General features: G+C 34.9%; 1 protein-coding gene across 3 annotated transcripts in view; it reads left to right on the top strand.

Moving 5' to 3' along the window:
• Positions 1 to 26,921, top strand: part of LOC107701480 (circadian locomoter output cycles protein kaput-like) — a 63,478-nt gene that overhangs the window by 35,634 nt on the left and 923 nt on the right. For 2 of the 3 annotated variants that reach the window (XM_016503488.1, XM_016503489.1), the window contains 20 exons: positions 391 to 616; positions 1,427 to 1,519; positions 9,212 to 9,271; positions 9,784 to 9,932; positions 12,022 to 12,113; positions 12,243 to 12,332; positions 13,178 to 13,298; positions 13,497 to 13,610; positions 16,240 to 16,358; positions 16,673 to 16,755; positions 19,607 to 19,713; positions 19,847 to 19,994; positions 20,136 to 20,211; positions 20,918 to 21,062; positions 21,170 to 21,270; positions 21,438 to 21,527; positions 23,053 to 23,211; positions 23,288 to 23,515; positions 24,330 to 24,514; positions 24,827 to 25,100. In XM_016503488.1, the coding sequence (XP_016358974.1) occupies positions 1,500 to 1,519; positions 9,212 to 9,271; positions 9,784 to 9,932; positions 12,022 to 12,113; positions 12,243 to 12,332; positions 13,178 to 13,298; positions 13,497 to 13,610; positions 16,240 to 16,358; positions 16,673 to 16,755; positions 19,607 to 19,713; positions 19,847 to 19,994; positions 20,136 to 20,211; positions 20,918 to 21,062; positions 21,170 to 21,270; positions 21,438 to 21,527; positions 23,053 to 23,211; positions 23,288 to 23,515; positions 24,330 to 24,514; positions 24,827 to 25,100 (2,361 nt within the window). In that variant the 5' untranslated portion in view covers positions 391 to 616; positions 1,427 to 1,499. The remainder of the gene's footprint in view (positions 1 to 390; positions 617 to 1,426; positions 1,520 to 9,211; positions 9,272 to 9,783; positions 9,933 to 12,021; positions 12,114 to 12,242; positions 12,333 to 13,177; positions 13,299 to 13,496; positions 13,611 to 16,239; positions 16,359 to 16,672; positions 16,756 to 19,606; positions 19,714 to 19,846; positions 19,995 to 20,135; positions 20,212 to 20,917; positions 21,063 to 21,169; positions 21,271 to 21,437; positions 21,528 to 23,052; positions 23,212 to 23,287; positions 23,516 to 24,329; positions 24,515 to 24,826; positions 25,101 to 26,921) is intronic. The other variant, XM_016503490.1, reaches the window with a different exon arrangement.

The following is a 26,921-nucleotide window of genomic DNA, read 5'->3' as shown; positions in this document are numbered from 1 at the left end:
ATTTGCATTACATTTCATCTTATATCAGCATCTGTACAAAATTGCATCATTTTGCTCTGTTTTGGCCTCTGAATAAAATTGAGGTGTTTTTTCACCCTCAAGTATAAGCTCCATATTGTCCTATATCATACTATCTGGGTCACAAAACCCGCATATGCAAACTTTTTCTTTTTTAATTAATTTTTATATTTATTCTTTTTTTTTTTTGTGTGATTTTTTTTTTTTATATATATTTTTTGAAAGTTTCAATAAACTGTTCAATTTTTGACTATTATTTCATAGGTCAGGCTTTGCAGGGTTAAGTTAAAATTACTTAAGGAGAAACATATGTCTTTACTTATAAATGAAAGTAATCATGATGTAAATGGTTTCTGTTGTTTTTTTTTTTAGGAGATGGCTAGTGCTAACATGTGGTGCCTCCAGTCTCACACCCGAATGAAAGCACATACACCCCACAGGGACCCACTGCAGGCTTTTCTACCGTGACCTCAGAATTCTCTGTTTGACCCTGCACACAAAAACATTAATATTCACACACACCTTCTGTCTTGTCCAACAATTGTCCTCATCCTACATCCTGTGGCAAGCTCCTCTCTTCCTTCCTTAAGGCCTGGAGGTAAGTTTATATTTGAATGAATTATTAAATTATTGCATTTATTCCTCATGCATCATTGTTTCATTTTAATTTAATAATTTAGAAGGCACTTTTATCCAAAATGATTTACAAATGAGGAAAAACGCAAGTAATTTATCTTACAGGAGACGACAATTTCAGCAGCAGGGCATTATTGTAACTACAGTACAAAACAAAGATGTCAAAAGTACCAATACTTCACTACAAGGTCGATACTAAAACAAAATGCTAGGCCATTCTATGAGCTGGAAACACAGTCATTTTTATCTTATGTGAATGTAAACAAATGGAACAAAAACATGTGTGTCAATATTAGACCTTTAAATTTAGACCTTGCCATCTAAATGCAACTAAATAGATCTTATGGTTAAGTTTTTAAATTCTGATTGTTTACTTTGATACTGCTGTTATATACCTGAAAAATTTCATGCATTATTTATTTCATTTATATCGGTATTCTACTCTTTTTATGTCGTCTTTGTTAAAAAAAACTAAAACAAAACAAAACAGAACAAAAAACTTAAAGCAAATACTTAAACTCCTTAATCCATTATTCTACATTTAATTGCATTTTTATATTATATTTTAGATTTATTATATTATATTATTTTATATTATATTTACATTTTATATTTATCATCACAACCCCAATACACCAGTAAAAGTGTAAAGTAGAAACAATTTTTTATTTATATAAATATTTATTTGTTTGTTTAGAGAGTGCCTAATTTAAATCGCATTAAATAAATGCTGTTGTGTGTTTTTTTTCTTCTTCTCCATTTTATTACTCAGGTTAATGTACAAATGTCTACCTCACGCTTAAAGGTCCTCTCTCTACAACTGCGACCCTGAACACACTACAAAAATGACCTCCAGCATAGACAGGTAAGTCCTCAGCACAGTACAACAATAATACAAATCTCCACATTATTATTTTCAGACAGTTTTTTTTTTTTGTTCAATGATATTCCGAGTTCATTTGAAACCAACACCCTCATGACAGCATCCTTTGCCCGACACCGTAGCCATGGTTACAGTTACAGCAGATGCACAGAAAGCTTTGCAGCTGAGATGGACGGCTCATATTAAACAATCTTAATAACTATGTTCGTAAACAGCTTTCCTTCCCTCTAACATGCAAATGTAACACACCCATGGCCAGTTGCTATAGTGACTACAGTGAATGGAATGACATTAAACATGCCCACTCTGGCCAGCCTCAATGCGCCCGGCTTCTTTCTTTCTGTTGAGTGACAGTGAGATGGGCCATTGTGTGGCGGCGGTGTGGAATTTTTCATGCTAATCTCTGGATTACTACCACGCTGAATAGATTTAGCAGCTCCATTTTCCTCTCTCAAAGGTTTCTAGGTGAAGTAACTGGAGATGGCACCTACGGTCGAAAACAGGGACCATATGGTGCTTGCACAATCTGTATTCTCTTACCTTATTCAGTGAATTCTTTATCTTTTTAAGATAAAGGCCCTTCAGGACACAGTCAAACATAGCTAGACAGAACACGGGGCGATTTCTAATGCATTGCAATGTCATTTTAACTTGTACAAATTTCAGAATGTCCATTGTAGTAGACAGACTGTTTTATACAGTAGTTTATGCTGCATTGCATCCGTTATGTTGTCAGAACAACGTCTGTGTTTTTCTACAAAGCACAGTTTGTGTTGATTGATTTGAGTAAAAAAAAAGTCTGAAGTTGAAAATGAAGCTCCATACCTCTGATGTGGGGTTAGAAGTACTTGTTTTTCTTTTCCCATCTACTAGTGTCTATATTAAATATTCATGTAATTACCATAGAACTATTAATAAAAATGTACAGTATAGGCTGCTGCAGGAAATAATTACATATTAAATAAACTGTATGTAGTTTATTATGTATATTATGTAGGAATTACAAATGTATTATACACATTACTGATTATTATTTTGATGTCAGAGACACAATAAATGTGCAGTGCTTGCTTTTTCTTTTGTAACACTGGTATTTACTGGTTTTCAAATCGAAATATCCAGTATTTTGAATTTTGAGTATTATATGGTTCCCCCGCTATCAGAAAAGCAGTGTTATTGGTTGTTACTTTTTTTAAATTCACAATTAAAGATTCTTTATTAGTTTCTCATCTCAGAACTGAGAAGGATACAAAAACTTACCTCATTTGAACTCTAATACTTTCTTTAATTATGGTAAATCTTTAATTTTCATAATAGCACTTTTAGTTGAAGTTCAAACCAAGTTTGTAATTACTTTTTTTATAATGTGCTAAGCAATTATACACTCTCATCCTCGCCTCCTGAAGTGATGAGACTGGTCTTACCTGCTGTACAGTTAAGCCAAAGTAAAAACAGATACATTTAGACTTCACCAAGCAGTGACATCTATCATCACAATTACCTTTGTTAATGTCTACAAAGCCATTTTAACCTTTATGTCTACATTTCTGCCTGAATTCGGGACGTGTCACAGTTTGTTTAGTCAAGGCTCTCTGGTTTTAACTGTCATTAATTCTTAGTTATGATTGAAAATTATTTTGTTTCATGTCAGGTTTAAGTATTAAAATATGCTAAAATATAAATATGTGCAAGTAAAACAATGTCAGTGGAGCAACACATATGAGATTAAATTGAGCTAAAAACTCAAAACTTAGTCTCCGCATTACTTGTTAAATACCCATTGGGCTCATTGCTGTACATTCCAGCATTATGAAGTTATCACACATCTTTTCTTGTTTTTACAACCAAATTTGTTCAGACATTGACAATGTTCTTTTGGATGTCTGATGTAGTTAATGATGTTTTGAATTGTCATATCTGATATTTTTCCCCCGCACACATATTTGACACTTTCCAAACACTGTCTGACAGCAACTTGGGTGCAGTTCAGTCTTCAAAACTAATTGTCAAAACTGGCAAATGTTAGTCTTAAATATAATGTTTGCCAAGCAATAAGACGTCAACATTGTGACTTGAGTAAAAGTCAGGAGTCTCAAGTCCACATCTCTGATTTTCAATGATAAACATTTCATTGAGCAAATCTAGGTTAAATGCGTGTTGAACAGTTCTGGGCTGCTTAAAAAACTCTTGAATAAAAGTTTAAACAATTAGGTTGACTACAGATAAAGTGGAACACTTAAGCTTTATTGAGAAGTATGTGTACATTGCTTACAGACATGCATTATTTCATACCTATATGAGTTTCTTTATTTTGTGGAACACTAAAAAAGATATTTTGAAAAAGGTTTAAATTCATCTGTCCATAAAGTAAAATTCAGTGGGGTCCAAAATTCAACATTGGACTTTCCTTGTATAGACAAAAAATATGGGGATATTTTTCAAGAAATATATTATTTTGTGTTCCACAGAAGAAAGTACGTTGTACAGGTTTGGAACCTCATGAGGGTGAGTACACTGCTGTTCAAAAGTTCAGTTCAGTTTTTGAAATAAGTCTTTTATGCTCACCAAGTTTGCATTAATTTGATTAAAAAAAAAATTACAGTAAAAGCAGAAGTGTATATTATACTAATGTGAAATATTATTACAATTTAAAATAACTTTTCGATTGTAATACATTTTAAATTATTTATTTCTGTTATGAGAAAGCTGAATTTTCAGCAGCCATTACTCCAGCCTTCAGTGTCACATGATGCTTCAGAAATAATTATAATATGCTGATTTGCTGCTCAAGAAACTTTTCTTATCATCAATGTTGAAAACACTTGTGCTGCTTAATATTATTGTGGAAACCGTGATAGATTTATTTATTTTTCAAAGTTTTTTGTAAATAAATGACTTTACTGTCAGTTTTGATCAATTAAATGCTGTCTTGGTGAATAAAAGTATTAATTGGTTTGTAAATGATGACAGTTTTCATTTTTGGGTAAACTATTCCATTACATTTTTTCTAAATGAGTATAGGACATTGCCATTTGTATCTTATTTGAAAACAATGGCAATGATAAATTATCAGGAACTGTCCCACTTTTCCTGTATTGGTTTAGCAAAGTGTACTTTATGTGGCAGACACTGATGAAATATTTTTTTCCTTTTTTGGGTTCTACTCCAAATATTGGCTCTTGATGTTTGCCAATGCCAGTAATTGATACCGTTCTATAAGATATTCTCTTCTGTTTAATGATCCTCAGCAAACTTTACATTTGATAATAAACATCATGGTTAATTCAGCACACATTGAGCCTCTGTGTATGCTTAGTGATCAGTACTGTCCTCTGAAACATCTTTATTGCATTGTTGTGCTCGTACTGTTGGTTTGTTTGTCTTACAGGAGTCCGGAAGATAGTGGACTAGTGACAAAAACAGTCACTCTGTCTCTCTCACAACACAAACACCATTAAAGTTAAAGGGGTCATATGATGCGATTTGGTATTCGGCCAATCACAACGCACTGGATAGCTGGCCAATCACAGCACACCTCGCTTTTTCAGACCGATGAGCTTTGTGAAAATCGACGCGTTTCAAAAAGGCGGGGCATAGAGGAGAAACAATAATGTACAGTATGTGGAAAATAATGTGTTTTTTTTTACTTTAAACCGCATAAACACATTTCATTACACCAAATACACAAAATAATGTTCTTTTTAACAGCATCATATGACCCGTTTAATGATCAGCCATCCACATCCTCTATGTGCGTGTGTCGGGGAGAGAATGGTCAAATGTTAATACACAAGCACTGCATTGTTTTTGTAGTTAAATGTAGGTCATCACATTTTTCTACTTCTAATTGTTCAAACGAGCGCCATTTAAGTATACTAAAATGAACTGCATTTTCAAAACGAGTCGTTTGTAAAGCAGTCAGGTGGATGTTAGATTGTGAGAACGAAAATGCTGCACTATGAGTGTGCAATGACTAATTGACTTGTTTGTGTCTTCAAAACAATTACAGCACTCCTCTCACTTTAATGTGTGTGAATGTGTGTGCTGTCGCTGTGTGGAGGGTCTTTTATGCAGCAGCTTTAAGCTTGAAAACAGGTGTGGAATGGGGTCATTCAGAGTCGTAAGCTGATACGCATGCTCTAATGCTGGCAGCGTGTTATGCACGAGGCTGTAGTGGCAGATGCAGTGACGCATTTGGAGGTGAATGATGTTGAAAGTTGAGCGTGAGGCTTAATAAGCAACCAAAGCATTTGTGATGGTATTCTGGCTCTAAGGCTGGAAAATGTACTAAATGCATGTTATGTTCAGTGAATATGTCATGTTTTCTGATTTTGACAAATGAATTGGTAGCCTATCTGTTTGCTAGCGTACTCCTAAAAGTTGGCATCTAATATATAATGGACAGTCTTTTTCTACTAGCAAAATGCACTAAAAATATTGATGACTCATCTTTTGCACTCATGGTCCATTGGTCCAGTTTTTTGTCCAATAAAAATCTCACTAGAATAAATGTTTATACCTTTAGCGATAGTAAGTAGCAAAGAATTAATAAAATCGATGAAAAATTTATTTAAAATTGATTTAAATTGATAAAATAGTGACAGACATTTTTATAATGTTCCAAAATAATTCTATTTCAAGTAAATGCTGTTTGAATTTACTATTCATCGAAGAATCCTGTTAAAATAAAAAGAAAAGTCTGACAACAAGAAATGTTTCTTGAGCAGCAAATCAGCATATTAGAATGATTTCTGAAGGATCATATGACACTGAAGACTGGAGTAATGATGCTGAAAATTCAGCTTTACCATCACAGGAATAAATTACATTTTAAAACAAATTAAAATTTTAAATTTTAAAATTGTAATGATATTTTTTTTAATATTACTGTTTTTGTTTTTAATGTATTTTTTATCAAATAAAGACTTGATGCGCACAAGTGAGATTAAAGAAAAAAAAATCCCAAACTAGTGTAAACTAAAGCCTAATGGCTAATGGCTTTTTTTAAGGACAAAATGAAATTAAGGAAATATGAACTATAATGACAATTTCCGACTCTTTTTCTCTTATCTGTCCTAATTAAATTATGAAATCTAATCTTACCTCATATTGTATGCGCCCACCATTTCAAGCAGATGGCTTTGAATTTCACAGAGCAGATATAAATATCTTTTTGTTTGGCAGCCAAATCAGTTGACGTCAATGTAGTTTTTTAAACTCAGTAATAGATGTTATGCATTATTTTCTTTATTTTTCCCTTCATTTTCTTTTTCCTTTTCCTTTTCCTGTAACACTGCATGTTGTATGTGTGTTCTTAATTTAAAATGCAGTTTTCCCACATGCAGCAATAACATCAACCATATAATATGGCATTATTAGAGCAGTGGGTGCTTCCTCATGCAAACACACAGTCACACACCCACAACCCTTGATGCAAATGGATTGAGGAAAGCTCTGAATTGTTTATGTAAAAATGGTGGTAATGGACACCCAGTGGCAGAGCCACATGCACTGTTTTATTTACCCAGCCTGTTGTTTGCACTCATTAATCTCGCAACTTTGCAAATACACGTTTCATATGGTCGACTTGCATCTCGTCTCGCACACATGAAAACACTCATTCAGTCGTGTGCGCACACATCACATATTTGCACGCACTAAATGAAAGGTCATTGTGATCTCTGCGGTTCCAGAGACAGATGCACATTTGTACACTCTGTGCAAAAGACCAATTATCTCACGGCTAAAATAGACTGAGTGATTGTCATGTCGTGTTGAGATGACCTTAAAGAGATCATCCAGAAATTAAAACTGTCATTTACTCAATCTCATTCATTCCAAACCCATACTGCTTTGGAGCTGAGAAGCTGCTATGACATCAGTCATGAAATCAAACCCCAATCACGACCGTTACAAACTGATTTCAGATCCACTGCCATGACCAGCTGGTCTCGCTTTCTGTGCTCTCAAAGCAACTGAGTCAAAGAACACTGGGCATCTATCTAAATAGATACTGACACACACAGCGCCCCTACAGGCCTTTATATCCACCTCTCACTGCCACCTCCACCACTGACATACTGCCTGTTTAATCAATGATTTATTGCATGACCTGATTATGATTCAATATCGTGGGGTGTCAAAAGAAAAGGCTTGTACATTTTCTTGGTTTAGTCATTTTTATATTTTCTCAGTCATTTACTCACCCTTATGTCGTTCCAAACCTGTATGATTGTTTTTCTTCAGTGAAACACAAAATGTTGGAGATTGTTTGAATCGCTCCTTTCCATGCAATTACAATGAATATGGACAGAAAGGTCAATTCATGTGTCAACAATATTTGATTTAGGAATTACTGGTAATTGTTTTTTTTGAGTTGGATCTTTTCAGTGAACCTGTTGATGCAGTTCATAAATCCAACTGATCTGGTTCTTTAGTTCTGACTCAGTGATTCAGTTGCAGCAGTTAAAGAGTGTCATGTCATTCCACACACATAAAACTTTTGTTTATCTTGGAAACACAAATGAAGATTTCTTTTTAATGAAACCTAAGAGTTTTCTGTCCCGCCATTGAAAGTTCATTCCACCTGCTTCAAAAAGTTATATATGTGAATAAAAGTTTAAATGTACACTGAACAAAATTATAAACGCAACACTATTGTTTTTGCCCCCATTTTTCATGAGCTGAACTCCAAGATCTAAGACTTTTTCTATGTACACAAAAGGCCTATTTCTCTCAAATATTGTTCACAAATCTGTCTAAATCTGTGTTAGTGAGCACTTCTCCTTTGCCGAGATAATCCATCCACCTCACAGGTGTGGCATATCAAGATGCTGATTAGACAGCATGATTATTGCACAGGTGTGCTGAGTTCAGCTCATGAAAAATGGGGGCAAAAACAAAAGTGTTGCGTTTATAATTTTGTTCAGTGTAAATGAAAGCCTAGATTAAAAATGTTCATCATATGAAGTCATCATGTCTCTTCAGAAGAGTTGGATTAAAGCGCTCGACTCATGTGGATTAGTTTTACGATGTCTTTATGAAAAGTTGCTTAAAATAAAACAATAAAATTATATAAATGTTACTTGAAATATAAAAATTAAATTGATTTTATTTCAGCTATTTATATTCCAGACAGCATTTGTCATTTTTATTTAGTTGAAATTGATACACTAAATAAGTACAAACGTAAGACTGAAATAAAAACTAAGAAAAACGACACATACACAACAAAATTGGTTAAAGTTAAAAAGAAAATGATTAAAATGATTAAATTGAAAACAAACAAAAAAAAACTAATCGAAATATTAATAAAACCGTAATAATATCTAAATTATACTAAAATAACACTGCCATGAAGATGAACTATTAGCGAATATTTAAACTTCGGTCTGTTCCTCTCACAAAGCTATCGTATGTATGACTTCAGACTTACTGTGTCCTGTTTGAAGCTTGAAAGCTTCAGTCCCTTATTATTAATTTTCGAGAGACAATCCCTTTAAATAGCTGGTTCAGCCTCAAATATTAATATTTTAGCACGCTGAATGCTGTTGTGATCACAAACACTGGAATGGGTGAGGAATGAAGCTGTCTTTAATTGGCCGGTCACACAGCTGGGTAGAGCTCACATTGGTCAAGCTGGTCTAACCTCTTTTACTATGGGTTTCTTTTCAGGGATGACAGCAGCATCTTTGATGGGTTGATGGAAGAAGATGAGAAGGACAAAGCAAAAAGGTGATTAGACAAACAAAACATTACGATAATTATAATGATTCCTGAACGGGAATTTCCTTTTTCTTACCTCGAGCCGAACTCCTATTATGAGCCAAGCCTTTATTCCATTAACGCATGCAAGAGTGGTTTAAACATGATTCATTACACCAGAGGATTGTATAGACAGGTCCTTTTTCATGGTAGTATATATAAAGTGGTTTTGCACCAAGAATAGAAACTTAAGTGTGACCTAGTTATGACTGTTTAAACCTGAGTGCACAGCTTCACCCTCATCTTCTGTATACAGTCACAGAACCGTGAAATGGTTTCCCTCAGCATTGCTAGATTAGATAGCATCCCTTTATCATTTTGAGGAGTAAACTGTAGAATTTAAGATAATTAAGAGTTGACGTGTATTTTAGTGCTTAACTGAGACTTCTGAAAGAAGACGAAATTATGTTATTATCTTCTTATCTTTAAGTCAGCAATTGATTTCCACTGGAATTTTCCACCTCTTATTTTTCCACCTACAGAGTTTCTAGGAACAAGTCGGAAAAGAAGAGGCGAGACCAGTTCAATGTGCTCATCAAGGAACTGGGCACCATGTTGCCGGGCAACACCCGCAAGATGGACAAGTCTACCATCCTACAGAAGAGCATCGACTTCCTGCGCAAGCACAAAGGTTACTGTAATGCCATACCAATTAATTGCAACCAAATTTGTTGTGTGTTTTAAACCAGTAATCATTTGAAAAAGTAAATTTAATATTTTCATTGCCTAAAAGGAAACTTTGGGGGGGGAAAAACTTGGTTAACTAAATTGGAGCAATAATATGCATTTAAATACTACAGAATACTAATCAATTACAGAGAAAATGCTTTTTTTAATTTAAATTTATTTATTTAATATTTTCAGTCAATAATGGTTTCTGTGACTTAAGTTCATTTCACAAGCCAGACTATTTACTATTGATTAATTCTAGCCAAGAACCGCCCACTTAGACAGGAAGGAGCCGTCTGATGACACACAATGACATGTAAAACCTCCACCACGGCTTGCTTTTTTCACTCAACATAGAGGAGTGGGTATTTCTGAAATGTATAAGACAATAGTAGACAACGAGGTGGTAGCTCTTTCAACTATTAGTAAAACAGCCTTCACAAAAGATTGTACAGACAACCCAAAAATATAAATTAAGAACGGTTCTGGACAGATTCCATTTGACATTTTTTTTTTGTGGATGATGCATTTTCTAAAAGTGGTGTGTGTGCTAGACAGAGATTGGTGCAGTGCTAAAAACATCTAAAATATTATAAAATGATAAAATATATTAAAAAGGTAAAAGTGATAATATTAAAGGGTTAGTTCACCCAAAAATGAAAATTAGCCCATAAATTACTCCCCTTCAAGGCATCCTAGGTGTATATGACTTTCTTCTTTCAGACGAATCCAGTCGGAGTTATATTAAAAATTGTCTTTGATCTTTCAAGCTGTTTAATGCCACTCAGCGGGTGTTGCAGTGCATCAGTCCAAAAGAAGTGAAATAAAAAGTGTCTCACAAGGCTCCGGGGGAGGGGGGTGAACAAAGTCCTCCTGTAGCGAATCGATGCATTTTTGTAAGAAAAATAACCATATTTAAAATGTAATAATCAATTTAATCTAGCTTGCGCTCACTGTTGGAACACTGAAGCAGCTCCGGGCAGATGACGTATGAGGTCATGAGCTGCACTGCAACACCCGCTGAGTGGCATTAAACAGCTTGAAAGATCAAAGACAATTTTTATTATAACTCCGACTTGATTCGTCTGAAAGAAGAAAGTCATATACACCTAGGATGCCTTGAGGGTGAGTAATTTATGGGCTAATTTTCATTTTTGAGTGAACTAACCCCTTAAGATAAATGTTAATAAACTAACATTTATCATTTTAAAACTAATGTTTTAGGCAGCTGATATTACAAAGTGCATAATTATGTTCTATTTTTATATATATAAGTAAACATTTATAATTAATAAAACATTTAGTTTAAAGGGGTGGTTGACTGTTTTTTTTCTAGGCTTGATTGTGTTTATGGGTGCAGTCTAACATGTGATAATGCTTCGTTTGTTAAAAAACGCATTATTTTACCTTTATTCCACACTGCTCTGTCCCGTCTCCTCTGAACGCGCTGATCATTTCCTGTTTTTATGAAGCCCCTCCCTCAGAAATACACGATTGTATTTGGCTCTGATTGGTTAGCTGGCCCAGTGTGTTGTGATTGGCTAAACCGCCTCTAGTGCGGGTCTAATTGTCCCGCCCCTCAGCTCAGCGGCATGTGCTCCGGTTGTATTGTAAACAATGGCGTCGTCTATTGTGCTTATCAGTTTGAGCCCGATTGAGACGCAGAGGATATTAGTGAAGAGGATCGTGCAGAACCTGTGCAAGCACGGCTTTTAATGGTAGGCCTAAGATTTTTGTTTGTTGTGGTTGTGGTTTGTTTTATACTTTTAGATACACTGTTATTTGTAAATGCTACTGCTTCTGTTTTTGTAGGCATTAAACTGCCAGAATTTTAAAAGACGATATCTCCGTTTGCATTGAACTTTCAGCTTCGTAACTTTGCAGATATTGTTTATGCTCAAACAGCAACATTACACACTAACTAACATTAAAAAAGTGAAATCGCAATCAACCACCCCTTTAATAACCTGATGAAATAAAGTTTGTATGTTTTAGTTCTTTGTCCTGTATTTAAAACTGAAACCTTATTGTTTGTATTTTCTTTCCCTCAGAAATTGCCGCACAGTCTGAGTCGAGTGAAATTCGTCAGGACTGGAAGCCGCCCTTCCTTAGCAATGAGGAGTTCACACAGCTGATGCTGGAGGTGAGGACTTACTCTCACTGACACAAACATGCATACGCACTTGCCTAAACCCCCTACTTGTGTTTATTCATTCAGTAAACACTAAAACTACAGAACTATTGATATTCTTAATTTGCTCTATTTTTTTAGGCACTAGATGGCTTCTTTTTAGCCATCATGACAGACGGAAACATAATCTACGTCTCAGAAAGTGTCACGTCTTTATTAGAACATCTACCTGTGAGTATGAACACACTGCATTTATTTCATCAAAATATCAGTAAAATCAGTAATTTGGTGAAATATTATTACAATTTAAAATAACAGTTTCTATTTTAATTTATTCCTGAGATGGCAAAGCTGAATTTTAAGCAGCCATTACTCTAAATCATTCTAATATGCTGATTTGGTGCTCAAGAAACATTTTTTATTATTATCAATGCTGAAAATAGTTGAGCAGCTTAATATTTTTGTAGAAACAGTGCTACATTTTTTCAGGATTCTTTGCTAAATAGAAAATTCAAAAGAACTTGCAACATTTTGAATGCTTTATTGTCACTGTTGATTAATTGAATGCATCGTTGATCAATAAAAAATGTATTTCTTTAAAAACAAAAATCATACTAATCCAAACTTTTGAATGGTTGCACAACTTTTCAGAACAATAGTGTGACAGAAACGTCCTCCAATTCACTTCATGTTAGAAGTTAGGTCTCTAAATTCATCAGCTTCTAAAAATATTAAAGCAAATATTAAATCTAAATGAATTTGATGATATTGCTAAGCTACTATTTGTGTGGACAACTCGTCCTAACCTCCTAACCCAACCACACTGACAGCAGTTTGCAGCTACAAAGCAACCGAACATAATTCATTTTCAATGAGAGTGGATTGAGCGTCAGTGACCGCTGACTAAGCGACATCCGTATGCAAATGAGCAGTATCACAATACAGTTATGAATACAGTGGCTGATACGGCATCCATGCATCTGTTACAACAACCCTGCAGCCTCCAGCTATTCATGTGAACAGCTCTACTGTGTGAGTACGAGTGATACTGACGATGTCTGTTGTTGTGTTTTCAGTCTGATCTTGTGGATCAGAATCTGTTGAATTTCCTTCCACTGGTTGAGCACTCAGAGGTGTATAAAGCCCTGTCCACACACATGCTGGAGGGAGAGACCCTCACCCCAGACTACCTAAAAAGTAAGAATCACTCATACATGCTGTGTTTACATGTTTCTCATCTTCTCATGACCAAAAAATTGGTTTCTTCTGGTCTCTCTCTCTCTCTCTCTCTCTCTCTCTCTGTTATTGTCTCATTTCTTTGAGCACAGATCACTAGACTAGAGCTCATTAATTCTGTTGTCTTGTTTTTGTTTTGTTTTGTTTGCTTCCCTGCAGCAAAGAACCAGTTAGAGTTCTGTTGCCACATGCTCCGGGGCACGATCGACCCGAAAGAGCCACCCGTTTATGAGTATGTCAAGTTCATCGGAAACTTTAAGTCCCTCAACACTGGTGAGTGTCAGAACGAGTGCCTGCAGCATCAGCCGAGTCTTTCATATGGATCCATTTATTGAATTACCTAGCCAAGTGCTTGCTTGCTTGCGCTTCTTATGTGAGAGTAGATGGAGCAAGGATCATTATTTGAATAGGAAGTGTTGCGAAAAGCCAGTTTGCAAGAGAAACAGGCTTCTGACCCAGATTTTGAGATGGAAAGTTGACCGTTTTTGGCTTAAGGTGAAGTGTGTAATTTGACGGGCTTCAGTAAACATTATTGTAAAAATAATGAATGATGGTTTTCAAACAGCCTTTGTTTATACAAATAGATATTCCCACCCCAAATTCACACCATTGGTGGAGCCAATGTTGGTTGGAATGATCAAACAAACTTTTCCAGGGAATAGACCAATTTAGAGTAGACGTCACAGTTACGTCACTTGCAGCTGCACGCGCATAGTGGTTGCAGAAAAACACTGGGAACAAGTGGAGGTAAATGGGTAAAATCCATGGAATAAAAGAAAAAAAAATTTTTGTGCCTTTTGATGTCAAGATCGGAATGCAAATAATTTTTATAGAATACTGTCGTCATTTGAAGCTAAACGCAGACGTTTAAATGGACATACTATGGATGAAAACGGCTATGATTACTCTACTTTTAAAGCATAAATTCGATTTAAACAATAGGTCTACATAATATTCACATATGCTGTTCATAGGGGGCGTATTGTATTAGCCCTACAGTTACAGCATGAAATATTATTTAAACCTTACTATTAGAAATATTATTTAAACCTTACTATTAACATTTTTACATAACATTTATTTACTTTATCTCACAATTCTGACTTTTTTTTCTCGCAAATGCAAGTTTATATCTCCTAATTCGGACTTTATAACTCGACTTAACTCAAAAATAGTGAGTTTGTCAAATCTGAGGGAAAAAAAATCCAGAAGAGCCGAGGGGAAAAGAGAGAATGACGAGTTGTTTTTCCGTATTAGAATTGTGAGATATAATCTCGGAATTGCGAAAATAAAGTCATAATTTTGAAATATAAAATCAAATTGACCTTTTTAAAATTCTTTTATTCCATGGCTCCATAGATTGCCACTTGAAAACCGTCATTTTCTGCCTCCAGATAGGCTCCGCCCACAAAAACCGTCACCCCTGTTTCGGATCTGTAAGACTATCGCACTCTCTAACGTCAATTTCGTTGAATAACAGTGCCTATCGCTGGGTGACGAGCTCTTGTAATATGCGTAGAACATTTTGAAAATGACATCTAATCAATATAATTTATAATCTTTTTAAACCTAACTATTTTGTACCGTATCCGTGAAATTCTCTAGCTGTAAAGGCTATCTCTCCCGGGTTTTCTGCAACCATGATGCGCGCGCATCCTGAATGTTTACAAACTGATAATTGGTCTATTGACCTACAAATAGACTTAATTATACAGCAATTGATGGGGGAGTATTTAAACATCACCTTTAAATAATATGGAATAATTCATAATGTATAAAATAAATACAGGAAATGTTTTAATTTATTATTATTATTATTATTATTTCAGCAACAATAAATATTAGATGAGATGGAAAAAGACTGATGATAAAGTAAACCACTTTAATTAAAATAGATAATACATAAGGATATTCATTATATTCTATTTCAGGAGTTCAGGTTATTAAATCCTTTAAATGCTTAAAGTTTACTAATAAATGTTTAATGGTGGAAAGTTTAATTTGTCATTGTTTGATACATTTTCTTCCTTTTGCAAATTTTTGCATGAACTATTTTTTTAATACTATTTTTGTAGATTATTTATGATCCTTCAGAAATCATTCTAATTCGCTGGTTTGATCCTCAAGATGCTTAATACATTTATTATTATCAGTGTTGAAAACGTAATATTTTTGTTTTTTTGTTTTAATTTTGTTAACATTATTAACACATTTTTTTATCGGTATAAATGTTTACTATCACTTTTAATCACTGTCACTTTTAATTCCTCTTAATAATAATACAAAGAATAATGATCATATTCAATTTTCATTTAGTATTAATATAATATTAGTGAGAGTAAATTGAACTAAAATGAATGAATATGACACTGAACAAAATATTGACTAAATTTAATTTTTTTTTCAACATTTTAAAGCATTTTAAAGCAACTACCAATCTTATAGAAACTACCAAATTTTGCTATAAGTTTGATTGCATCACATAATAATTGCTGTTAATAGTGTTCATCGTCTGTTTGAATGTCTTTAATTGATTTTTCCGTACATTTCTGCCATATGTACATTAACTGACAGTCACTACTGATAAGCTACCACTAAATATTGTAGAAACTTGATTTGCTCTAAAGTTGCTCTAAAGTATCGTGAAAAGCGCTATACAAATAAACTTGAATTGAATTGAACATTTTTGTCAAAAGACAAACTATATCTTAAAATGGGCACTGCAGAAACTTACTGTTTTAGATACAAAAAGAGTTTATTATTTCTGAATGAATGTTTAGCATTTGACGTTTACTCGCAGGTGCTGCCCCCTAGTGGTACGCTAAAGAAAATAAGCTTATTGTTTAGCATTTCTCTCAAAACACTTCCATTCATGAAGATTTGCTTGTCTTTTCCTCTGTAGTGCCTAACTCAACACGTAACGGCTTTGAGGGAGTGATCCAGCGATCGCTGAGGCCCATGTTCGAAGACCGAGTGTGTTTCATAGCAACTGTGAGGTTAGCCAAGCCTCAGTTTATCAAGGTAGGTTGAGCCAAAGCCGACTTGGCACCTTCTCATTGGTCCTGTGACTTCTAATATTTGCCTGACAGACAGTGACAACTTCACTCAGATCTGTTATGTACATATTCATCGTGACACAGTTTGAATGTATGTGTGTGGGCGTGTTGATAGACACTGTACATGTTTGTGCAAGAATTGCCTTTGTTTTTGAAGACACTGATAAATGACCAGCATGCAAAGCACTCAGTGTGAGAAGTAGGTCACTTGGTTTCTGTTTTCGTTTTTTGTCTGCTAGAAGTGTAAGAACGGTCTTGTTTATAACCTCTGTTCGACAGGAAATGTGTACTGTGGAGGAGCCCAATGAGGAATTCACCTCCAGACACAGTTTAGAGTGGAAATTCCTCTTCTTGGACCACAGGTATAAACTTCATCTGTTCTCACGACTTCATCTGTTCCCTCTCCCGGAAAACTAAAGAGTTCCTCTGCTAGTTTGTTTCACTTAGGCCCGGATATTACCTGTCTCAGGTGGTCTGATCACTAGAGGTCAGACGAGATTTTACTCTAGATAGAATGTGTCACCTGTGACCACTTGCGATTTGGATTTCAAAGAGAGGATCTCTGATTTCATGACTGTATATCTACTGATACATCAGTGTCTTACTACAGTGAGGAACTACTAAGACAGAAGGAAAGAAAGACAAAAAAACATGGAAAGCAGGAAAGAAAGAAAAAAGAAGGAACAGAAGAATGAAACAAGCAGCAGAAGTAGAAAATAATGAGGAATAAAGGAAATAAAAGAAAGAAAAAAGAACAAATCATTGCTTGTAAAAAAAAAAAGGTGTGCTTACTTAAAATAAGTTTTTTTTTAAGTGTACTTGCAGAATATGAATGAAATGTCTACTAAAGTGTACATACAGTACACTTTCATGACTTTTTCTGAACACTTGAATACACTTTTTTAAAAAAGTACTTTGTAATGTTCTCAAATTAAAAGCTTTACTTTAAATTATATTATAAATCATCATGATTTAATAATCTTTTGTCATGCACACTTATTTTGATGTGTTGACTAACGTACTAAAGCACAAGTAAAGTACTTGATTATAATTTTAACTATAATGTTACTTGATATTACAAGTGAATATATTTTAAGTACTAAATTGCAGCATTTTCATTATAGTTGTATAATTACAAATATAATTAATAGATATAATTCATATTAATTAATACATGACATGAAAGTTTCAATAGAAATAACAGTAAAATATATTTTAGTTTACCATAAATGCCTGTCAGTCCATTTGGCAGTGCATTTTACCCCGAAAGTATGCAAAAGATGTGACTGATCTTGTGGGTACCTCGAAGGTGCATGTTTTTTATTTTATTTATTTTTTTATTACATTTTTTATTATGGTTTTGTTTTTAAGTCGTGTGTAACCATCAAGGTTTAAAACCCCCATTTTTTAGCACAATGGTTGATTGACAGGTGAGTTGGTGACAGATTAGCATTGACACTACAATTAACTATTTGACTATTTGAACCTGAAGCGCAGTGGTTCCCAACTAGGGGGCAAAAAAACAAATCCTAATCAATTAATCGCAAAAAAATGGAAAAGTCATGGGACCCTGGAACAGGGGTGTCAAATTCAGTTCCTGGAGGGCCACTGTACTGTAGAATTTAGCTTCAAACTTCAGGTTTACTAGAAACTTCCAGGCAGGTGTTTTGGGGCAGGTTGGAGATAGACTCTGCAGGACAGTGGCCCTGTAGGATTGGAGTTTGACACATGTGCCCTAGAATATAGTTGTGGACAGTAGGGAGCCTTGAAGTCAAAAAGGCTGAGAACCACTGTCTTAATGCCATTTTTTTACAGTACTTGGTGTTCAAGGAAGTCCTGCACTTCAGGCTGTGTGAGCCTGTGACAGTCATAATACGCTCCCCTTGAGACTGTTCTCAGTTTTTGAAGACACGTTTGTTGTTCATGCTTGCACAGCATGTCTCAGAGTAATCAATAGCTCACGTTCATCCCACAGGCTCAAAGGCTTATACATCTGGAATAACATGAACATAACTTTAATGCCATTATGCTTGGAAATGTTTCTACTGAATTTAGATGAGTCGTTTCAGAAGAATAGCTGCTGGTGCTGCTGCTACTCTATATTTAATTCAAATCACGGATTCGGTTTAATTGGCACAGGTGCTAGATATTAAAGCAAATGATTTTCCACATTATCAGTTGTTTAGCAGAAGCTAGTGGCACTTCAGATCGTTTTATGCTGTTTTTATCCCAAAACATTTTCATATGACTCAAGGAATGCCTGAAAATATGTTCCAAGAACTCAGTTTTTGCAAAAAAAATGGCACTGGGTCATTTTAAAATTGTAAATTGTTTAAAATAATAGATGGTCTGAATTAAAAAATGAAGAAGTTTCAGACGTTTTGAATTCAGTTCAGTTTAGTTTTCTACTATAAAAACATTCTTTCTAGTCATAAAGTAAAACTTTTGTTTTTTATTTTATTTCTTGAAGACAATGGTGATTATTTTTTTTAAATGGGTTGTCAGTTTAATCAGACAAAAATCAATAAATCAGTCAAAATCAATAAACTATAACATTTATAACTTAAATTGTAAAATTTAAATAAAAATCTTTCACAATGAAAATGCATTTAAAGGTAAATTAATAACTTTATTAACTTCAACGTGTTGGGAAAATCACCATGTGCACATTTGAACAGGTCTGAGCTTTGACCTTGAGAAAACTTTTTTCTTTTTTTTTTCTTTTTTTACAATTCAACATGTTTGTAACATTTGATAACACCAATGATGATATCAATGGACAAAGGATCTAGGGTATCCATTAAGAAGGGTATTAATTAAATGTATTTTGTTTTGCTTTTATCACTCTTGTTAGACTTTGCACTAATGCTTAACCTGGGAAGCAAATGAAGAATAAATAAATGAAATAATAAATACAACTTAAATAAATAACAATAATTGTCATAGAAGTGTTATAAAGGGCACAAGGGTTTTTTTTCAGACACTTGACAAAATCAAATAATTTTGTAGGATTTTTTCTGTATTGAAATGTGCAAAATGTTATTTAACAAACTGTTAGATTATAGAAAAATGCATTTTATATAGAGTTTCTCGACCATTTGAATTCTTTTCCTTGACCCAAAGTCAGTGCACATATTTGTGATATATTTTGAGAATGACCCCACTGAATGCATGTATGCAGATGATGTGAAGTTGCATTGTTGTATTTTGCAGGGCACCCCCCATCATAGGCTACCTACCCTTTGAGGTTCTGGGCACTTCAGGGTACGACTACTATCATGTGGATGACCTGGAGACCCTGGCCAAGTGCCATGAACACTGTGAGTTCAACTACTGTTTGTGTGTACTCGTGTCTCCCCACTTTTAAAAATGGACAGTGGTTTGAAATTTATAAATGAATGGCACTGTCTTGAGTTTAGACTTTGTAATAATAAGATATCTCTCTCTCTGTAGTGATGCAGTATGGTAAGGGGAAGTCGTGCTATTACCGTTTCCTGACTAAAGGTCAGCAGTGGATCTGGCTTCAGACTCACTACTATATCACCTACCACCAGTGGAACTCACGGCCGGAGTTCATCGTCTGCACGCACACTGTGGTCAGGTGAGAGTTTCAGAACACGTAACGTTTGAACTACTAACAAGAAAGAAACAGCTGCCATTTAAAGCAGGATGTGGTGCTTCTGTTTATAGAGATATTCTTAGTTGTTTTTTTGTTTTAAATAATGCTTTTTCTTTGTCTCAGTTATGCTGAAGTGAGGGCTGAACAGCGCAGAGAGCTGGGCATTGAGGAATCACCTCCTGAGATCTCAGCAGACAAGGTGAGACATTTCTGAATTCAGAAATCCCCATTTAGACACCAATATAACAGGCAAGTTTGTAAAGTATCAATAAATACATTTATTTACGCAGGCATTTCTGTATACATTTGATTAAATATTATACTATTAATAGTAATTTTAAATAACTTGTTTATTTTAATGTATAATCATTTACTTCCAATATTTATTATTTATTCATATAGATTTAATACATTTTGTTTATATTTTTATTTATTTATTCAATTCTAAATTCCCATTCATCCTCCAAATATAATAGACAAATATGTAAAATGTATTAAACTAATGTATATGTATATTTTATCTGTTATTATTTAAAATATTTAATATTTTTAATATTTCATGTTCTTATTTTATTAATAATTTGTTACATTTTAACATGAAAATAAATATCCTTATCTGTATTTACACAAATTCAAATTCTTTTAAAATTCAAATTCATCATTCATAAAAAAAATGCATTTGTTACATTCAAACTAATATATTAATTTTATAAATTGAATACATTTATTTATAGTTTATATAATTATGTTAGATTAATAAACCTTTCAATTAACCTTTTAATTTTTAAAGAATGTTTGTCCCCCCCGTATTATTTTCTGTGATAATCAGTACTGTGCCACAAATGCTTTTGATTGCACTGAACCCAGAAACACCCTTTAATCCCACTCGGTTTCACTCTGCTCAGTCTCAGGACTCCGGCTCTGAGTCCCAGTTGAACACCTCCAGCCTGAAGGAGGCGCTAGAGCGATTCGATCACAGCCGCACACCCTCCGCTTCATCACGGAGCTCCCGAAAGTCCTCCTCACACACCGCCGTCTCGGACCCTACGTGTATGTATACATACCAAAGAGTGCTCCAAAAAACAGCCATAGCATGTTAAGATGTTTACACACATTTCAGCGCTGTGACTGACCCATATATGTTTGTGTGTCTGTAGCCACACAGACAAAGCTGCAGACAGACCATAGCACACCCCCCCGCCAATTAGTGTCAGCCATTGAGATGACATCACAGCGGAGGTCCTCTATTAGCAGTCAGGTTGGTATATGTCATGAATATAGAACTCGGTGAAATAGTGTCCAAACACAAAACCCATCTTAATATTGAAATAAACAACAATGTAGGATAAGAAGAGCAAATTATAACGTAACATGAAATTGTCCACACTGAGTATTGACTTGACCTTGTGTGTCGCCCCTCTTCAGTCAATGAGTTCTCAGAACACAGGACAGACGATGGCAACATCTCCTGTGTCTCAGCCTCAGCAGCCTCAACCACTTCAGCCCAGTGTGCAGGTAATTCAACATCCCTATTACTGCATTCAATACTATCACTCTTATTAGAGTTCGGGTCTTTGAGTGCCTGGTGCCACTAAAGCGAGCATGGTGGTCGATGTATGTATATATCTAATTAACCCTTGACGAGTATAATTAATGAGATGTATCCCATTCTTTGATCTGCCACTGACCCAGAGAGAGGAACTGACTAAACTGTTGTTTTTTTAAATTAAAGAAACTGTTCTTTTCAGCGACACAGTCAGTTTCACAATAAATAATGATACGTTATCACAGATGTATTAGTATAAAAGGTTATAGTTTGTGTAGTTTGCACACTTATGTTGGTGGAGGTGACCAAAAGTATAAGTGTACACTACCATTTTTAAAAAGGAAATGAATACCTTTATTCAAAATGCCTATTTTTGTTCTTTTGAACTTTCTATTCATCAGAGAATCCTAAAACAAGGATATTAAGCATCGCAGCTGTTTTTTTAACATTGATGATAATAAGAAATGTTTCTTTAGCACTAAATCAGCATATTAAAATGATTTCTGAAGGATCATGTGACACTGAAGACTGGAGTAATGACTGCTTTGGCATCACAGGATAAATTACGTTTTAAAATATATTCAAATAGAACACAGTTATTTGAAATCACAATCATATTTAATAATTTAATAATTAAGCATAATAATTTATGCATTTAGCAGACGCTTTTATCCAAAGCGACTTACAGTGCATTCAGGCTATACATTTTTTACCAGTATGTTTCAATATACATTTCAAAATATTACTGTTTTTACTGTATTTTTTATCAAATAAATGCATCATTGGTTTCTAAACAATAAAAGATCTTACCAACCCCAAACATCTACTGAATAAGCTATACAAATAACTTTGGGATGCAATTTTTTCCCCAAAATATATTTATTGGTATTTGTTTGAACATTAGAACAAAACGCAATTAAAAAAAGGATACTAATATTTACATTTTAATAGATATCTTTTAGGCTTCGGTTTCCTCGCTGCTTTGCAGTATTAGCAAACATTCACATATATTTATTATTAATTGCTGTTAATAGTGTTCATCATCTGTTTGATTACGTCTTTAATTGATTTTTCCATACATTTCTGCTATATGTACATTAACTGGCAGTCACCACTGATAAGCTACTACTAAATATATCGTAGAAACTTAATTTTCTATTTTTTCTACGATTTGTATCGTGAAAAGCGCTATACAAATAAACTTGAATTGAATTGAATATTCATTGCACAAGTATTAAAATCACATTTTAGGTTTATTAAAATAGGTTTAAGAATCTGAATATTAGATATTCTACAGTCTACATTTAGCTTACCTAGCTATTATCATAATGTTTTAAAATTAATTTATATCAAAGGCTGCTGCAAAGCGTCATGTGACCTTGAAGAGCATTTTGCAGAATCATTTTGCATCTGAAGACCTGTAATTGTTCTGGTAGCTTTAACACCTGAGGCCTACTGAAAGTATTATACCTGGTGCTGTTCATTGTTTTGTAGCCGGTGCTGCAGTTTTCCACGCAGATGGATGCGATGCAGCATCTTAAGGAGCAGCTGGAACAGCGCACACGCATGATTGAGGCCAACATCCAGAGACAACAAGATGAACTGCGGCAAATCCAGGATGAGCTGCAGAGGGTGCAAGGACAGAACTTACAGGTAAGAGCGCCCCCTAGCTTTTGATTAAAGGTGCACTCCCTGCCTCAGATTGACACCCTTTTGTTTGGCTATGCAGATGTTCTTGCAGCCCGGAGGCGGCGGTCTCAACCTCGGCTCAGTGCAGCTGACGCAGGGATCATCCGTGCAGTCAGCGGGCTCTCTGTCCATGCAGGGGGCGGTGGTGCCGACAGGAAGCCTACAATCCACACATACAGGGACACAACACATTGTCACACAGCATCCTCAGCAGGCACCGCCACAACAACAGAACCTTCTCAGAGATCAGAGCTCCAATCTAACTCAGGTGAGACAGTGAGCTTTTCTATGAAAATGCATTTGAAAAATAGCAACGGACGTAGCAAAAAATTTACTATGAATTCAAATTTATTTGTAAAACGTGAGACATTTTCATTAAAGCAATATTTGTTTTCCATATTAAATTCTATATTTAGCATATTTAAATCAGCATATGTAGTTTATTGGGATAAAAAATCAAGTTTAGTCCTTTATATTACTTTATGACGGGAAATCCCATCTGATTGTCATTAACTAAAACTAAAACTAAATTTTAATAAGGTTGAGATGAAATAAACTATTTATATTAGATTAAAAAAACATTAGAAAAATGTTATCTTGACAGCTAACTGAAATACTTTCTCCTAACCCTGAATGAATATAAAAACTGAACTTAAACTAAATTAAAATTGAATTAAAAATTTAATATATATATATATAAATAAAAAAAATACAAAAGCACGTAACAAAATGACTAAAATTAAACAAAAATAAAAACTGAAAATATAAAAATAAGCTAATTACAAATATTAATAAAAATTATAATAGTATATAAAGCATTCTAAAAGAACACTGCTACATTACTATGTTTAGAAGAGTGAAAATATGCAATTTTGCTGAATGTTCAACCTTATAAATCCAAAAATGTCAAAAACTTCTCTGTAAATAAAATCTGTGGTAGGTTCAGATAAAAAAGATAAAACAGCCTTTTATTAAATGCAAAAGTATATAAATAACATATAATATGCTGTGTACATAGAAGTGAATATATAAATGTATACATAAATATAGTCTAACATCTGTATCTCTGTCTGTTTTTTTAGCAGTCTCAGAGGTCGTCTCACACACTGCAGTCTCCTCAGGGAGCACTGCCTACATCTTTGTATAATACCATGATGATCTCTCAGCCTGCGCAGGCCAACGTTGTGCAGATCTCCACAAGCCTAGCCCAGAACAGCAGCACCAGCGGAGCCGCGGTTGCCACCTTCTCACAAGACCGGCAGATACGGTACATGAAACACTATTACAAACATGCACTGAAACTTTGCCTCATTATAAACATGAAGTGCATGTACCCAGTTAAATAAGCACATTAGAATACTAAACTAGCTTAAAAGAATCATTAATCTCATGTCTCCTCCATTTCCTTTTTATAAAATAGCTTCTTTGCAGGCTATAAAAACCTATTGGTTATTTACTAATGAACAATAAAACATTCTTTGAAAATGCCTGGGGACTCCTGACCATGTCATGGTACAACTGATCCCAACAGAAACTCATAACAAAGCTAACTAATAACCTGTTGTCCTGCCTCCCACAGGTTCCCTGCTACCCCACAGCTCCTCACTAAGCTAGTAACCGGCCCAATGGCGTGTGGTGCAGTTATGGTGCCTACCACCATGTTCATGGGGCAGGTGGTGACTGCGTTTGCCCCGCAGCAGGGCCAGGCTCAAACAATCAGCATCGCCCAGCAGCCATCTGCGCATATGCAGGAGCAGCAGGCTCAGACGCAGTCACAGACAGCTACAGGAACCGCCCAACAGCAAGGACAGGCCCAGGCTCAGCTTGCCCAGCAGCAAACGCAGTTCCTACAGGTAACCCTCCCACACGGAGAATTAGGACCCTTTTAGCATTCAGATGACTACTTGACTGTAGCGTATTTTTGGTCAACTTATTGATTAAAGAGAGTTCCGTGAAAAATGAAAACTCTTTAATCACTTACTCATGTCATGAAAAGTGAAACCTGGAAGAATTTGCTGGTAGTTCTTTTACAGACAGTTACGATAAATGAGGACTAAAGCTTCAAGCTTCAAAAGGACGTTTAGACCAGCAGTCATTCATTTAGGGTGCACTCACACTATGCGTTTTGAACCGTGCCCGAGGGCGTTTGTCCCTCAAAGCCTGGTTCGTTTGACTAGTGGGAGCGCTTCGTGCCGCGCTCGGCCCGGTTGGAGCGCTAACCGCGCCGGAGCACGGAAAAGATACTATTTTGTGTGCGCTACTGTCATCATTACGACCGCAAACATATACTATTACTACTACTACACTACACTTTTCAGTTCATTTAATTCAATCAAGTATATTTACGTTTATGATGGGTCTGGTTCTCACCTTATTGATGAACTGGAATTGTAGTCTGCGATTTAAAGCTGCAAATTCTGTCATGGGTTTCACCATTATCTCGCACATGACGCAAGCATGCTCCAGCCCGGAAAGTTTAGTGCAAGTGTGAGTGCAGGCCAGCGGGGGACTGGGGAGGGGGGATAATCGCGCTCGGGCTCGGTTCAAGGCAACCGTGCCTAGTGTGAGTACACCCTTAGTTTCTACTTTCTATGATCCAATTCCAGGATCAGTTCCAGACTGACAAACAAATCAATTCCAGATGGACAAAATGAAGTCCTGTCCTACATTTTTTTTTCTCGTTTGACAGTCGTTTCATGTGTATGTGTGTCACAATAGTGAGGGAAAACACTGTCACAATTTTATTTTCATACTGACAATTTTGATGAAAATGGAGAGCTAGGGTGGCTGTGAAGATTTGCTATGAATAATGACCTAAATCCCTGCCTCTTCCTCACACAACCCTATCATATGACTCTAGAAGACTTTGAATACAGCACAGAAGTTCTATGGACTACTTTTATAGTGCTTCTGCATCTTGGTTTGAAGCTTAAGAGCTGAATGAAAGAAGTCTGCCAATTTCTTCCAAAAATGTTTAAAAAGTGATTTAAATTTTGTGACAGCTATTCCTTTGTTGAAAAAAGCATGTTTTTCTAATCTGTGTAGCTGAAAAAGACTTCCTGCCCTTAAGTTACTAAAATAGAATAGAATAGACCTGCATGTTTTTAAAGGACATACAGACACACACATTTACAATGTATAAATATATATTTTTAATTCATTTTAAATTATAAATGTATTAAAATCATGTGATAGGTTTCTCAAAATGTTAAAATTTAGTAAAATATAATAAATAATTTCTCTCTTTCTCTCTCTCTATATACGTATATATATGTATATATACACTACTGCTCAAAAGTTTGGGATCAGTAAGACTTGTAATGTTTTTTAAAGAAGTCTCTTATGCTCATCAAGGCTGCATTTATTTGATCAAAAATACAAAAAAAAACAGTAATCTTGCAAAATGTTATTTCTCAAAATGTAGAATGATTTCTGAAGGATCATGTGACACTTTATACTGGAGTAATGGCTGATGGAAATCCAGCTTTGCTTCACAGAAATAAATTATATTTTAAAGTATATTAAAATAGAAACCATTATTTTATATTGTAATAACATTTTGCAAGATTACTGTTTTTTTTCTGTATTTTTGATCAAATAAATGCAGCCTTGATGAGCATAAGAGACTTCTTTAAAAAACATTACAAGTCTTACTGATCCCAAACTTTTGAGCG

The sequence above is a fragment of the Sinocyclocheilus anshuiensis genome, unplaced genomic scaffold (assembly GCF_001515605.1).
Source record: "Sinocyclocheilus anshuiensis isolate Anshui unplaced genomic scaffold, SAMN03320099.WGS_v1.1 scaffold1051, whole genome shotgun sequence".
NCBI lineage: Eukaryota > Metazoa > Chordata > Actinopteri > Cypriniformes > Cyprinidae > Sinocyclocheilus > Sinocyclocheilus anshuiensis.
The sequence above is the reverse complement of the archived record's forward strand: the minus strand, read 5'-3'. Positions and strand labels throughout refer to the sequence as shown.